Source organism: Lepus europaeus, chromosome 22 (assembly GCF_033115175.1).
Source record: "Lepus europaeus isolate LE1 chromosome 22, mLepTim1.pri, whole genome shotgun sequence".
NCBI classification, from domain to species: domain Eukaryota; kingdom Metazoa; phylum Chordata; class Mammalia; order Lagomorpha; family Leporidae; genus Lepus; species Lepus europaeus.
Genome location: NC_084848.1, coordinates 37131239 through 37146309, shown reverse-complemented (window position 1 = coordinate 37146309; position 15071 = coordinate 37131239). Strand labels below are relative to the sequence as shown.

At 38.4% G+C, this 15071-nt stretch overlaps 1 protein-coding gene across 1 annotated transcript in view; it reads left to right on the top strand.

Moving 5' to 3' along the window:
* C22H14orf39 (chromosome 22 C14orf39 homolog) overlaps positions 1 to 15071 on the top strand; it is a 68156-nt gene that overhangs the window by 46983 nt on the left and 6102 nt on the right. Inside the window, exons 17-19 of the mRNA XM_062181492.1 lie at positions 4337 to 4394; positions 12089 to 12275; positions 13356 to 13390. Coding sequence (XP_062037476.1) covers positions 4337 to 4394; positions 12089 to 12275; positions 13356 to 13390 — 280 coding nt within the window. The remainder of the gene's footprint in view (positions 1 to 4336; positions 4395 to 12088; positions 12276 to 13355; positions 13391 to 15071) is intronic.

Below are 15071 nucleotides of genomic sequence, written 5' to 3'. Positions count from 1 at the left end.
TGTTCCTCAAGAGTACAGACAAGGGCTATAAATAATAATCAAATCTCAAAATGTCAATTTTGCTTATATAAATTACATCTTTTGTACTTTGTGTATTAGTTATCACAAATCAGTGAAAACGTGGCGTTTGTCTTTTGGGGACTGGCTTATTTCACTAAGCATAATAATCTCCAGTTTCATCCATTTTTTTTGCAAAAGACAGGATATCCTGCTTTTTATAGCTGAGTAGTATTCTATCATTTATGTATACCATAATTTATTTATCCAGTCATCAGTTGACAGGACATCTGAGTTGATTCCATATCTTAGCTATTGTTAGTTGAGCTGCTATATACATAAGGGTAAAATATCTCTGTCTCTTTGCGGAGTTTCTTGTCCCTGTCATGTATGGATTTCCTTATTTCATTTAATTGTGTCTCTGTGTACTCGAGTAACCTTACAATCATTCTTTTGAATTCCTTTTCAGACATTTTGTCAATCTCCCCTTCTTCACAGTCCAATATTAATGTATTATTGTGTTCCTTATGAACAAGCCTTCCTTGTTCATATATTTTGTGTTTCTACATTGAATTTTATGCCTGTAGAGTATCACTCTTATCTCCTCTGGGGGATACTCTTAAAACAAATTTTATTGAAGGCTTTATTCTTATAAATGTGCCTCTTGGCTCAGTTGAGTGCCTGAAGCTTGCATTGGATTTCTAGGAGTGTGTGTGTTCTTGGTGGGTCCAGGGAGCTCTGACCACCATTTGGGGGTGGGACAAGGTTCCAGGGCGACACCCAAGTTGGACATGCTATAGCTACTCTGGCTAGTCAGTAGTAGGAGATGTTGGAGCTGGCTGGTATGTTCATAGTTTCTGCCCTTCTCTGTGCCAAGGTGAACCAATTGATTCATGGTCCAGAGAAAACTCATGGTGCCTGCACATCCTACCTACTCAGGCACAAGCACCATACAGAGCACTCACCCACTCTGTAATGTGTACCCAGCACATAGTGAACTCCGAGTTTCCACAGACTGCATGGGGTGTATGGAACCCAGCCACAGTCCTCATACCTCTCAGCTCTGTGGTCTGTGTCCAGAGCTCTCCCAAAGGGTACAGGGGCTCTGCTTTCTGCCATGTGAGCTGCCTCATCCCTGTGAAAGCTGCCTGCCATTCCTTGAGTCAGAACAGAGATCTGCTACAACTGCACCTCCACAAATTGCCTTGGTGGTTTGGTGGTGGAGGAGAGGGATGCAGTATGGCTTCCTTTCATGGATCAAAGCTGCCAGTGGCAGGTACCGTGGAAGCCTCCTCTTATGTTGTCTGGGAAGATGGTGCTTCCCAGCTGGGTGCCAACTGTGTATATGCAGGAGTCGCTGGAGGTGTGTGGTTGGCGGCTGAGTATCTGTCCTCCCTTTTCATTGATTTTTGGAGTCTCTTTCCTGCTCTATTCTGTCCACCTCCACTGAAAATTCCTCTTAATCAGTAACCTGGGAACATGGTCCTTCCTTCGCTTTTCTGATATCTTTCTTTGGCAGAGGTTAGTGTGGCTTCTCACTATTCAGCCATCTTGGATTTCTCAAAGGGAAAGAATTTAGAAAGTGTTAAAGTTGGGAACCTCAAATTGGTCAGGATGCATTAGACACTCATCTTACAGTATACACCAATAAATGTTACACATATATTAAATTAAATTTAAAAAAATTAACCATAAAGTACTTCAAAGGAAATATAAGTGAATATTTACTAAGTGTAAATTTAGTATAACAAAAAAGGAAAAATATGTTTTATATAATAAAAATTAAGCTCCTATATGTTAAACGTATTTTAAAAGAAAAATGATCAAATTTTTTAAATATTTGCAATCATATGACAAAGAATTAACATTTTTAATATTTAAAGAAAAAAATCTCAGTAGAGAAATGAGCAAATTCCATTTGGTGAATAATTCACTGAATAAGAAATTCAAATGACTTCTATGAGGGGAAACATCTTATTAATTGTAAAATAATTGTAATGTGCATAACAGTGTTTATTCAAATGTGATTTTTAAAAAGATTTTATTTATTTATTTAAAAGGCAGAGGCAGAAAGAGAAAGAGAGAGGCAGAAAGAGAAAGAGAGAGACAGAGAGACAGAGGAAGAGGTCTTCCATCCTCTGGTTCACTCCCCAAATGGCTACAATGGCTGGAGCTGGGCCATTCTGAAGCCAAGAGCCAGAAGCTTCCTCCAGGTCTCCCATATGGGTGCAGGGGCCCAAGGATTTGGGCCACCTTCTATTGCTTTCCCAGGCCATAGCAGAGAGCTGGATCAGAAGTAGAGCAGCTGGGACTCAAACCGGTGCCTATATGAGATGTTGGCAATGCAGGCAGTGGCTTTACCCATTATGTCATAGCACCGGCCCCTCAAATGAGATTTTTATACTAGGAAAAGTTGAAAAAAACCTAAGTATTCAAAGTAAAAGAATTGTTGAAAGTGGTATGTCTATTTGAAGGTATATTATATTGCCACAAAGAGTTAGGTTTTAGAAGAATAGTGAAATGAGAAAATGTCAATAATGCAATATCAAGAATAAAAAGAATACCAAAATCCATGCTGTCATGATTCCATTTTTTAAGTTTTAATTTTTATTAATTTTCATTTTATCTCCCATTTGTTGGTTCACTACCCAAATGTCCTCAATGGCCAGGATTGAGCCAGGAGCTGAGAACTCTTGGTCTCCCACATGGGTGCAAGTTTGGAATTCAGAGTTACAGAAAAAGAGAGAGAGATTTTCCATCTGCTGATGTACTCCTCAAATAGCCAGAATTGCTATAGCTGGGCCAGGCTGAAGCTGGGAGCCCAGAGTTCCCACCTGGGATTCAGGGGCCCAAGTATTTGGGACATCCTCTGCTGGGAGCTGGATCACAAGTAGAGAAGCCATGACTCTAGTCAGTGCTCCTATGGGATGTAGGCATTGCAGGTGGCAGCTGAAGCCACTCTGCTATAATGCCAGTCCCCCTGTTGCTTTTATAGGGAAGAGTGTAATACCAAGAACCTGATTTGTTAAAGGCTTTTAGAAGAAAGCAAAAAGATGAATGGATTGGGCCAGGGCTGTGGAATAGCAGGTAAAGCTGGGGCCTACAGTGCCAGCATCCCATATGGCCAATGGTTCAAGTCCTGGCTGCTCCAAATCCAATCAAGCACTCTTCTGTGGCCTGGGAAAGCAGTAGAAGATGGCCTGAGTCCTTGGGCCCCTGCACTCACGTGGGAGACCCGGAAGAAGCTCCTGGCTCCTGGCTCCTGGCTCCTGGCTTCATATTGGCACAGCTCCGGCCATTGGGGCCTTCTGGGGAGTTAACCAGCGAATGGAAGACCTCTTTTTCTCTCTCTGCCTTTGCTTCTCTGTAACTCTGCCTTTCAAATAAATAAATAAATAAATCTTTTTTTTAAAAAAATGAATGGAATCTTAGGTTAAGATTCAAAAGTAGGGGACCGGGGTTGGAACTGCAGCTCAGTAGGTTAATCCTCTGCCTGCTGTGCCAGCATCCCATATGGGTGCTGGTTCTAGTCCCAGCTGCTTGTCTTCCAATCCAGCTCTCTGCTGTGGCCTGGGAAAGCAGTGGAAGATGACCCAAGTCCTTGGGCCCCTGCACCTGCATGGGAGACCAGGAAGAAGCACCTGGCTCCTGACTTTGGATCAGCACAGCTCTGGCAGTTGCGGCCATTTGGGGATTGAACCAACGGAAGGAAGACCTTTCTCTCTGTCTCTCCCTCTCACTGTCTGTAACTCTACCTCTCAAATAAATAAATAAAATCTTTTAAGAAAAAAAAGTAGGGGACCAGTATTGCTGTGTAGCAGATAAAGCTGCCTCCTGTGATGCCTGCATCCCATCTGGGCACCAGTTTGAGTCCACGCTATTCCACTTCCAATACAGCTCCCTGCTTATGTGCCTGGGAAAACATTGGAAGATGGCCCAAGTGCTTGAACCCCTGCATCCACATGAGAGACTTTGACAAAGTGCCTGGCTCCTGGCTTCTGTCTGGGACCACCCTAGCTATTGTGGCCATTTGGAGAGTGAACATAAATCTTCTTTTAAAAAAAAAGATTCAAAAATAGAAACTAACCTTCATACAATATATGTCACTGTTAATATTTTCTCTATTACCAGAATCAAGTCAGCGGGCCTGTGTTGGTATAAGTAAATGATAGATTTTGAAGATAGATCTATTTTAAGTAGATAATGTGCTAAATAGAAAGTTGGTATTATGTTAACTCAAATTCTGTACATTAGAAGAACCAAGCTTTAGATTGAATGCTATTCACACACACAGTTGTCCTGATTTCATGTATAATATTTTATGGTATTTATTTTCCAGTTTAATGAACATTATTCTGCAGGAAATCTAAATCCTGTTTCATCACAACAAGAAATTGGTAAGTGATTTGAAATTTACTGCATATGAAAGCATATCAGTTTTCCTCCTTAGTATTAGTTTATCTCAGATATTAAGAGTTCTGTTTATTCTTTAAAAATTATTGCTCTGTACTATTTATTGTTCATTTTTAAAAATTTAAGAAAATTTAGCTGCTTCTGTTACTTCTCAACCAAAACTTATTTTCCCAAAGATTTCTAATGATTTTCCAATTTATAAAACATTCAAGGCATTGTTCTTTTACCATCATACTCAGTCTCTGTGGCATTTGATATGATTGACTATTACCATCTTCTTTCTAGATATTTTGGATTTCCTTCTGTCTCTTTGGTGCTTTTTATTAGATTTTATTTCTTCTTTCATCTCTTCATTGATTAATTCAATAGCATAAATGTGTATATATATATATGTATATATATATAGTTTTATATCAGGTATTGCTTTTGGCTTTGGAGATAGAACAGTGAGTATAGTTCTCATTGGATGTACAGTCTAGTGGAAAAGACTGAAAATGAACAAATAGATTAATGTATAGTATGTTAGGTAGTGTACAAAACAGTTGTCATGGGTTTGAATTGACAGCCAGGATCACATGTTGCAATTTTTATTCTAATGTTAAATTTGCTTAACTTTGTAAGAAAGCACAGGATAATAGATAAGATAATGTCAGTAAAAAGCATCTCAGTCTCATCAAATACCCATTGACTATTAAGTTTTCTTTCACTACTTCATCACATGAAACATGCTGGGCTATTGTGGACAAGAGGCATGTAGGTCACCTTAACATATAAAAGTTGCAAATTCAGTTTTCTACCGCTCTTTTATACCATTCTGTTAATGAGGCCCAAGACCTATATGCTAACTTATAACTCTTCTACTTTAGGTGCAGTCTCTCACAGCAGGCTAGGCAGACAAAACATTCTACCTTTATTTTAATTCTGTATTTTCTAAGAAAACAGTGTGGTGAAAAGTCAGACTGCAAAGTGGTTCTTCAAAGTGGGCCTGAATCACTCCAGGATTGATGTTAATTCTTTACCTTCTGGTTGTGATGATAGTTTAACAAAATGTAAAGCAGAGTGATGGGAATAGGAAGTTCTTGGATTGGGAAAGCAGTTGCTGTATTACAAGGACATCAGGGAAGGCATCATTAAAAGCTAACATTTGCGTAGAGATCTGAAGGAGGTCCAGGTCCAAGCTTCTGGGGAAAAAAGTTCCATGCAGAGAGTGAAAAGATCTTGAGATGGGAACATGCTCAATATAGTTATTGAACAGCAGGTAAGTTGCTGTGATTGGAATGGAATTAGGAAGGAGAAAGTGGTAGGAAATTAAATCAGAGAAGTTGGACAGGGAATGATTCATGTGGGACCTATAGACCCTAAAGTTCTTGGGGTTCTGAATGAGTTGGGATGCCACTAGAGTTTTAAGTTAAGGAATTAAATGATGTGACAGGCTTTTAAAGGATTAAGCTGGCTGTTATATGAAGAGCAGACTATATGGAACAAGGATAATAGTAGGGGGATAGATTAGGAAGCTGTCAAAATAATACAAATGGGAATGACGACTAGGATGGTGACAGTAGAAATGGTAAAGATATCTGATTTTGGCTATAAAGCTAAAACTGAAAGAATTTGCTAAAGGATTGGATGTAAGGCTTGAGGGAAAGAAACAAAGATGGTGCCAAAGTTTTGACATAAAAAAATTGAGAACAATGTTGCAATTTATTAAAATATGAATGACTGTAAGAGAAGTTAATTTCAGGCTGGGAAGAACTTGCATTTTAGTTTTGAAAGAGGTATAATTTAAAAGCATATTTATTAGCTATTTATAGGAAAGTAAAGTAGAAAATTATATATATGTATATATATATATATAAATCTGGGTTGAACATAATAGAGACATAGATTGTGGAATATTTACAAATGATAAGTAATGCTATGAGACCAATATGAAGTTCCAGCTATAGATATCTACTAAATATCTAACACCTAAAATTTTAAATACACATTCTCTTTGCTATAGTCATCCATTTGACATGTATTCTCTTCAGTGCTTTCATAGTAATATAGATGCCGACCAAATTCATATCTCCTTGTTTGACTTCTTCTAAACTCTAGGGCCTTATTTCTGATAGTATAATTGAAATATCTTTGTATCTAAGAGTTCTTCTGACATTAAAAATGGATGATATATGAAATCAAACTTGTTCTCTGATGTCCCTAATGATGTCCCATTATTCTGGTTGCCAACATTCAGAATATCAGTGACAATTTTTTAAAAGATTTATTTATTTATTTGAAAGTCAGAGTTACACAGAGAGAGGAGAGGTAAAGAGAGAGAGAGAGAGAGAGAGAGAGGTCTCCCATCCGCTGGTTCCATTCCCCAAATGGCAGCAATGGCTGGAGCTGCGCCAATCTCAAGCCAGGAGCCGGGAGCTTCTTCTGGGTCTCCCATATGGGTACAGGGGCCCAAGGACTTGGGCCATCTTCTACTGCTTTCCCAGGCCACAGCAAAGAGCTGGATTGGAAGTGGAGCAGCCAGGACTCTAACCGGCACCCATATGGGATGCTGACACTTCAGGCCAGGGCGTTAACACACTGCGCCACGGCGCCGGCCCCATCAGTGATAGTTTTAACTTTCAGCTAGCCTTCACTATTTCATTATTTCAGCTATCCTTCACTATTTCAATATTTTTTCTGAAATATTAATTATTTTCCTTTTCTGTTTTTGTTAAAATTATTGTATCTTGAACTCTTTTTTTTTTTTTTAAGAAAAGATTTATTTATTTATTTGAGAGGAAGAGTTAGAAAGAGGAGACAGAGAGACAGGTCTTCCATCCTCTGGTTCATTCCCCAAATGACTACAACACCCAGAGTGGGGCCAGTCTGAAGCCAGGCACCAGGAGCTTATTCTGAGTCTCCCACATGGGTACAGGGGCCCAAGCACTTGAGCCATCCTCCACTGCTTTCCCAGGCCATTAACAGGGAACTAGACTGGAAATGGAGCAGCCAGGACTTGAACCAGTACCTGTATGGGATGCTGGTGCCACAGGCAGAGGCTTAACCTACTACAACACAGTTCCAGCCCCGTATTTCAAACTCTTTTTTTAAAATTTTATTTAAGTTATGCAAGTTTCATGCATTTCATGTATACAGATTTAGGAACATAGTGATACTTCCCATCTCCCTCCCGCCCATGCTTCTTCCTCCCTCTTCAATTCTCTCTCTTAATTTTACAAAGTCGATATTTTCAATTTAGTTAATGATTGTAAAGTTAACCCTACACTAAGTAAAAGAGTACAACAAATAGTACAAAAATAAAAAAACACTGTTCCTCAAAGGAAGAGACAAGGGCTGTAAACAATCATCAAATCTCAAAATGTCCTACATTACATTTTAGGTACTCTATTAGTTACCTCAGATCAGGGAAAACATATGATGGCTGCCTTTTTGGGACTGGCTTATTTCATTAAGCATAATGGTTTCCAGTTGCATCCGTTTTATTACAAAAGACAGGATTTTTTTAAATGCAGTGTAGTATTCCACAGTATATATATACCATCATTTCTTTATCCAGTCTTTAGTTAATGAACATCTGAGTTGATTCCATATCTTAGCTATTATGAATTGAACTGCAGTAAACATGGAGATACAGATAACTCTTTCATATGTTGATTTCATTTCCCTTGGGTAAATTCCCAGGAGTGGGGTGGCTCAGTCATATGATATATCTGTATTGAGATTTCTGAGATATCTCCATACTGTCTTCCACAGTGGCTGGACCAGTTTACATTCCCACCAAGTGGATTAGGATACCTTTTCTCCCACATCTCTGCCAGCATCTGTTGTTTGTTAATTTTTGTATGTGAGCCATAATAACTAGGATGAAGTGAAACCTCATTGTGGTTTTGATTTGCATTTCCCTGATGGCGAGTGATCCGACCATTTTTTTCAGGTGTCTTTTGGCCATTTGAATTTCCTCTCTTTGCCCATTTCTTAACTGGATTGTTTGTTTTGTTGTTGAATTTTTTGAGCTCTTTATTGATTCTGGACATATTTTAAACTCTTAATACCATTCACTTGGGCTATTGGTCTTTTCACTCTCACTTACCTCTAAATCCAGTTTAATTAATCATTCTGGGGCTGATCCTGTGGTGTAACAGGTAATGCTGTTGCCTGCAGTGCCAGCATCCCATATGGACACTGGTTCGAGTCCCGGGCTGCTCCACTTCTGATCCAGCTCTCTACTATGGCCTCGGAAAGCAGTAGAAGATGGCCCATGTCATTGGGCTCCTACACCCACATGGGAGACCCGGGAGAGGCTCCTGGCTCCTGGCTTTGGATCGACTCAGCTCTGGCTGTTGTAGCCATTTGGGAAGAGAACCTGTGGATAGAAGACCTTGCTCTCTCTCTCTTTGCCTCTGCCTCACCATAACTCTGCCTTTCAAATAAATAAATAAATGAATCTTTTTAAAAAAATTAATCATTCTTATGCATAATGTTGACAGTGTCACTGCTGTAATCAAAAACCTTCAATTGTTCTTATTGACTATCAAATTATTATCTTACTTTTCTAACCTAGTTCCAACATAGCTTTTAAGTCCTTTCTTTTAAAAGAATAATCTGTGCTTTAGTTAGACTGAAGAACTCAGTGTATCTCAGGTAGGCTTACATTTTCTTACCCACTTTCTTCTTAGACTCTCCAGCTTATATCTCTTTCTCTTTCAAGACCAAGTTCTTTCCTATAAAATTTATTTACTTCCTCAATTTTCCATTCCAAATATTTATTTCCCTAGCTTTTCTGAATATCTATTTTTTATATTTTTAAATATTCTACATTCTATGATTATTTATGAATATATGTAAAATATTATAGATCACATGTTCTTTGAGGGCATGGACTCTGTTTTATTTTAGATTTATTCATTTATTTGAAAGTCAGAGTTACACAAAGAGAGAGAAGGAGAGACAGAGAGAGAGAGAGAAAAGTCTTCCATCCACTGGTTCACTCCCCAAATGGCCGCAATGGCCAGAGCTGCACCGATCTGAAGCCAGGAGCCAGGAGCTTCTTCTGGGTCTCTCACACAGGTGCAGGGGCCCAAGGACGTGGGCCATCTTCTACTGCTTTCCCAGGCCATAGCAGAGAGCTGGATTGGAAGTGGAGCAGCCGGGACACAAACTGGCGCCCATATGGGATGCAGGCACTGCAGGCTATGGCTTTACCCACTATGCCACAGCGCTGGCCCCATGGCTGTTTGCTTTTGTTAAGTCTTGTGGATGGCTACTGAGGTCATTGTAAATGTAAAATGAGAGAGGGAGAGAAAAGGAACTTCAGCATCTCCATTTTACTGCTGTTTGACCCTGCTCTATTTAGGGTGAAATAAGTGGGATTATTTAGAAATATATGAAAATTTCAAAGTGGCATAAAGTAATTTCTTTTGCTTAATCTAATGTGATTTGATTAGTTCTCTGAGAAAAATATAGGTGCTTTAAAAGACTTTTTTTCAAATAAGTCATTCATTTACTATAGGTTTTTAATTGTTTAATAACAATTAATTAAAAATATCATTAAGATTTTGAAACATTATGTAATATATTTTAAAGATTTATTTATTTTATTTGAAATGCAGAGATACGAGAGAGAGAGAGAGAGAGAGAGAGAGATCGATCTTCCATCTACTGGTTTACTCCCCAGATGGCCACAACACCAGGGCTAGTCCAGGCCGTAGCCAGGAACCAGGAGCTTTTTCTGGGTTTCCCACATGGGTGCAGGGGCCAAAGTACTTGGGCCATCCTCTACTTTTCCAGGCACATTAGCAGGGAGCTGGATCAGAAATGGAGCACCCAGGACTTGAACTTGGCACCCATTTGGGATGCCGACACTGCAGATAGAAGCTTAACCTTCTGAGCCACAGCTCCAGCCCAAAAATATTTTATATTTATAGTTTTGGATAATATAATGAATGAAAAACAACATTTTTCCTTAATGTCAATTCTAAGAGTAATCACCTAAATAATTTTGTATGAAGAGTTAATTTTTAAAATTCCTTTTAAAACTGTGAAACTCTTAACTATTTTATCCATTTTGTTAACTATCCCATGTATAAGGGTACTTCAAAAGTTCATGTAAAAATGGGTAAGTTTAGAGGTAGACATTTGGCTCAACAGTTAAGACACTGCTTGAGATGCTTACATCCTACATCACCTATCTGAGTGCCTGGGCTCAAGTCACTGCTCCACTTCTGATCCAGTTTCCTACTAATGCACAACCTGGGAGGTAGCAGGTAGATAGCTCATCTACTTGGATCCTTGTCTCCCATGTGGGAGAGCCAGGTGGAGTCCTGGGCTCTTGGCTTCATCCTGGACCATCCTTGGCTGTCGCAGGCATTTGGTGAGTGAACCAGTAGAAGGAAGACCTCTCTTTCTCTGTCTCTCTCTCTCTCTCTGTCTTTCTCTTTCAGTTGTTCTGCCTTTCAAATAAACCAAACTATTTTGTTAATTTTGAAATCCATGCATAGGTTTTGTACAGCTTTTCCATGAACATTTTTTTTTTTTGGACAGGCAGAGTGGACAGTAGAGAGAGAGATAGAGAGAAAGGTCTTCCTTCTTGCCGTTGGTTCACCCTCTAATGGCTGCCGCGGTAGGCGCGCTGCAGCCGGCGCACCGCGCCGATCCAATGGCAGGAGCCAGGTGCTTCTCCTGGTCTCCCATGGGGTGCAGGGCCCAAGCATTTGGGCCATCCTCCACTGCACTCCCTGGCCACAGCAGAGAGCTGGCCTGGAAGAGGGGCAACCGGGAGAGGATCGGTGCCCCGACCGGGACTAGAACCAGGTGTGCCGGCGCCGCAAGGCGGAGGATTAACCTGTTGAGCCGTGGCGCCGGCCATCCATGAACATTTTGAAAATTCATTATACGCATGTATTTCAGAATTTTTGCACCAGAATAAATATCTTAATTTCCCATGAACTTTTAAAAGTACCGTTTTCATAGTTGAGTGAACGAGTTTGACTTAGGCAGACCTCAAATCCATTATTTTTTTCTCTCTATTCCGATTGCCATGATTTTAGGTAAGGTCAGTCTTTCATCATCTTTTTGCAGTACAATAGACATTTTTTTTTCCTTTTGGTTATTACCACTTTTAGACTTTCTACAGGTCCTTTATTGAGTGATCCTTATAAAGCAGTTCAAATCATATTGTATATCTGCTTGAAAAACTTTAATGATTTCGTATTATTTACTAAAATCCAAAATCTAAAGAGGAACATTCATTAAGTTTTCCAAGCTCCTTCTCTTTAATTCTCATTTATTACAGTTTATTTTTTCTCAGTGCTCTTGCCAAATTTGGAATGGCTTCTGTTGCTCTAATACTTCCTATGTGTGCCTAATTCTGTCTCTTATAGTCTGTTCATTTAAGGTCTTTAATGCATTTACTGCCTTGTACTAGTATACTAGTTTTTTATATACTTGAGTTCAGATTACTTGAAATGATTTGTTTGTTTTAACATTTCATAATTGTAAAGTCAATACCTTACACAGAAGAGGAATACAATTAAATATATGTTAAAGGAATAAATGATTCAATATTACTCTATTTATTGTATGTAATATATATTAAGTATATAAGTAAATATATATTCAGTAGATAGGTAAATTTTGTATTACATAAATAGCATGATATTGTAATATTTTTCTTCCCCAGGAAACTTATTTAGGAAGCCAGAAGTAGAAGATGCCTTTACATTTTCTTTTCCGTCCGACACTTCAACTCATACATTTGGAGCTAGGAAAGATGATTTTAATTTTCCATTTTCATTTGAACAGGATCAAAACTCAATACCTTCTTCTTCCTCTCAAAATACAGGACAGTTTACTTTTTTTTTGAACTAGTTAGTAATTTCTTGAGTTATTCTACTCTGAAGTCATCTAGGGCATAAATTTGTTATTGAAATATGAAGTCTATTTTCTTTTGTTAAAGCAATAATGAGTATGGTAGTTAATTATTTTATTGTGTTAATTTAAATAGTTAAGTATTGAACATTTTATTTGTGGCAACAGCTGATGATTAATTTTGATTTTGAAAGTCATATTTGGACAGAATTTTTGTTAATCTTAATAGAATTTGTTATTTTTTTCTATTATGTTTTATTATAAATATTAAACCTGCTTCGCTGTGGAACCCAAGTTTCATTATGAGAGTATTTCAGATGGTTTAATAAGAACAAGAATTCCTTCAGACCCACAGAGGACTTTTTAGTGGTAACTGCAGAATTAGTGCTGAGGTGTACTTTAACAACCAAACCATTCTCTTAAAATTACTGGATTTCACTTAAGCTGCACTGCGACAGGATAAAGAGTGATACTCTAATAATGATTTCAAAGAATTTATATTATCAATAGTGAATAAAGCCTGTGTTGTTTTCTTCTAATACAACAAATGGTAAAATTCTATTTTTTTCAGCTGTGCTAGTATCTTTAATGTAAGAAAATTGAATATGAAAGACTAATTTCTGAAAATTGAATTGTGAGTGATCCTGTTGGTGTCTTCTTTTGCTTAAACCTTTTTTGAAAAACATTCAAATTTTATTTCTTGAACAAAAAAATTCATTTTCATGTTTTATATTTGTCAGCTATCTTAAATGAAAACATTTAACATATGATAAAATTATGTAAACATATTGCCCAGTACCTTTGTAATTGTTTAAAACATTTAGTTGTATTGAGTTATCAAGTAATAAAGAATATGACTCTGAATTTTGATATGTGCTGACAGATTTTAAACCTCACTTCACTTTTTTTTCCTTCTCTCCCACATCTGGTCAAACTGATAAGAAAGTCTAGTTGCTCCTTTTGGTTCCAGCAGAAAGTTCAAACCATGTATGGGAACTGTCCCTCCCCCACCATGCCACCCCATCATAAAAACCCAAAGCTGCCTCCTTTTTCTGCTTTCTCAAGCCCTTTTTACCTAGCCTGGGATACACAGTGCGCTCCCCAGAAAGACTTGGTATGTGAGTAGAATATCTTTTTCACACCTTATCTGAGATATTTGCAGCATTATTAGCCTTTATATGTAAACCAAATTTCACCTGAGGACCAATACTGCCTCTTAAGAGGGCCTACAACATATCACAATTGTATAAAATTAAGTTTTTCCAAAGAAAACTTTAGACTCTGTTTTTTTTTTAAGATTTATTTTATTTATTTGAAAGTCAGAGTTACACACAGAGAGAAGGAGAGGCAGGCAGAGAGAGAGAGACAGAGAGAGAGAACTTCCATCTGTTGATTCACTCCCCAGTTGGCTGCAACGGAGCTGTGCCGGTACTAAGCCAGGAGCCAGGAGCAGAATTCTTCCTGGTCTCCCACACGGGTACAGGGGGCCAAGGATTTGGGCCATCTTCTACTGCTTTCCCAGGCCACAGCAAAGAACAGGATTGGAAGTGAAGCAGCTGGTACTTGAACCGGCGTCCATAGGGATGCTGGCATTGCAGGTGGTGGCTTTACCCTCTATGCCACAGTGCCAGCCCCAGACTCTGAAAAAAACTCAAATCTTCAATAACTGGTTGAAAGATGAAATTTTCAGATAAAAAGGTGTGTTTTCATAAAAGGTATTTATTGACTATGATTGAATTAATTGATATATTTTTAAAATTATTTATTTATTTATTTGAAAGTCAGTTACACAGAGAGAGAAGGAGAGGTAAAGAGAGAGAGAGATTGATTGATTGATTGATTTTCCATCCTCTGGTTCATTCCCCAATGGCTGCCAATGGATGGAGCAGGCTAATCCAAAGCCAGGAAGCAGGAGCTTCTTCCCCGTCTCCCACGCGGGGGCAGGAGCCCAAGGACTTGGGCCATCTTCCACTGCTTTCCCAGGCCATAGCAGAGAGCTGGATCGGAAGAGGAGCAGCTGGGACACAAACCAGCACCCATATAGGATGCAGGCACTGCAGGTGGAGGCTTAGTCCACTATGCCACAGAGCAGCCACAGTAGGATTTTTTTAAATGCTGTTGAACAACAGAAGTGAACTGAATTGGTGAAAGAGACAGGGAGAGAGTGAGGAGAATATCTGAGTAAAAGAAAAACACAATCACAGATTTACCATGTGAGTTTGAAATTAAAGAATAGTCCTGATTGGAATGGAGAATAATAGTAGGAAATTCAGTTTGATAGGTAGGTTGATAACTAGATAAAGACTAATTTATAAATGATCCTGGACTATTTCCATTTGATTTCTGAGGCCAATAAGTAGTTTATATCTTAAATTCCAGCATTGGAAGAGAAAAGGAATGAGTAAGGAAGATTAAACTAACAATACAGTCAGAGTTTGAAGAAATTAGGTAGACCAGTTAGGAGGTAATTCAATAGTCCAGGCGTGTGGTGGTTTGTTCTAGGTAACAACTGTCATGTAGTTTGATACTGCCAACACTTAAAGTTGGAAAATATGGTATTCAACCAAATAAAGTTATTTATTTTAAACAAGAGTTGTCTGGTTGGTCATCCAATTAGAGATATTGAATGTTTTCTAATACAAATTGCAAAAATAACTGTAATCAAATATCCTTCTAAAGATAATTTTTAAAGATACGTATTCTAAAGTCAGCTATCATCTTCGGGACAAGAATTTGTCCCTACCTCATTTAATAAGATTTCAGAAATATGGGGTCCAGTCCTAGAGCCTTCTGTT